Source organism: Oryzias melastigma, linkage group LG6, assembly GCF_002922805.2.
Source record: "Oryzias melastigma strain HK-1 linkage group LG6, ASM292280v2, whole genome shotgun sequence".
NCBI lineage: Eukaryota > Metazoa > Chordata > Actinopteri > Beloniformes > Adrianichthyidae > Oryzias > Oryzias melastigma.
In genome coordinates this window covers 6,696,449-6,697,431 of record NC_050517.1, presented here as the reverse complement: position 1 = coordinate 6,697,431, position 983 = coordinate 6,696,449, and the positions used below count along the sequence as shown (strand labels likewise).

The 983-nt window shown below is 49.7% G+C and overlaps 1 protein-coding gene across 1 annotated transcript in view; it reads right to left on the bottom strand.

Moving 5' to 3' along the window:
* The window catches only part of wnt2 (wingless-type MMTV integration site family member 2), a 28,236-nt gene extending 27,260 nt beyond the window's left edge, over positions 1 to 976 (bottom strand). Inside the window, exon 1 of the mRNA XM_024261951.2 lies at positions 382 to 976. Coding sequence (XP_024117719.1) covers positions 382 to 464 — 83 coding nt within the window. The 5' untranslated portion in view covers positions 465 to 976. The remainder of the gene's footprint in view (positions 1 to 381) is intronic.
* Between the last annotated feature and the right edge of the window lie 7 nt (positions 977 to 983).

Here is a 983-nt window from a genome sequence, read left to right as displayed (position 1 = left end):
AAAAAAAAAAAAAAAAAAAAAGACATATTTTCACATTTGCCTGGACATGCAGGAGGAGGAGGCACACACCTTAAAGACACCAAACGCTCAACTTAATCTACCAATAAAAGTCAGAACTGAGGGAGGAAAATAACTAACATTTGAAACATACAAAAAAGGGTAAATGGAGGCAGGAGAGGATTGTGTGAGCTTTACAAATATTAAAAACTGAAGCGAAAGACTGAGAAATGAAATCACATGACAGATTCCAGCACACTGCAGTCATGAAAGTGAAGGGGATTTAGCAGGAAGACTGAATGACAGTGAAAGATGAAGAATGTTGTGGGAAATGAAGAAGATTCATGCTTTTCTCTTACGCGCGTGAAACTGAGCAGGACTCACCACCAGGATGCGTCGACCTTGGCCGTCAGCCAGCAGACAGCAGCAGATAAATAAAAACATAGTCCACTTCTCACAAAGTTCATATTAAGCGGAGTTGGGTCTTCTAGGGGTCTGGAAGGAGCATTTTCGCGAGTGGAACTACACGATCAGACATGAGAGGAGGCATGAGGAGGAGAAGCTGCGGAGTCCAGCGGCGTGCGCGTCTGCTGGTGGGGGGGACAGAGGATGTGCTCTCAGGTTCAGACCGCTCTGCGTGGAGGGGTGGGCAGAGCGCCGCTCAGGAATGAGATGTCTCACAGTATCTGTTCAGGCTGGTTTGACACCAGACAGCTTTGGCCCCGATCCAGTCAGGAGCTCACAGATGAGGTCCAGGAGAGGTGTGCACGTGCATGCACGCGCAGGCCTCGTGAGGAGGCGCTCAGGTGCGCTCGAGTGTTTCCATTGCAAGTGCGGTCCACCTGAGCGACTCGTGCTGCTGTGGGGATGCAGACCTTCCGTTCCGCCTCAGCCCAGACTGTTTTGGGGGGTCCGTGCAGTCTTTCATGGCGCAAAGGTATTCTACACAATGACAACTCCAGACGATGAGTCCCATCTGAACAACA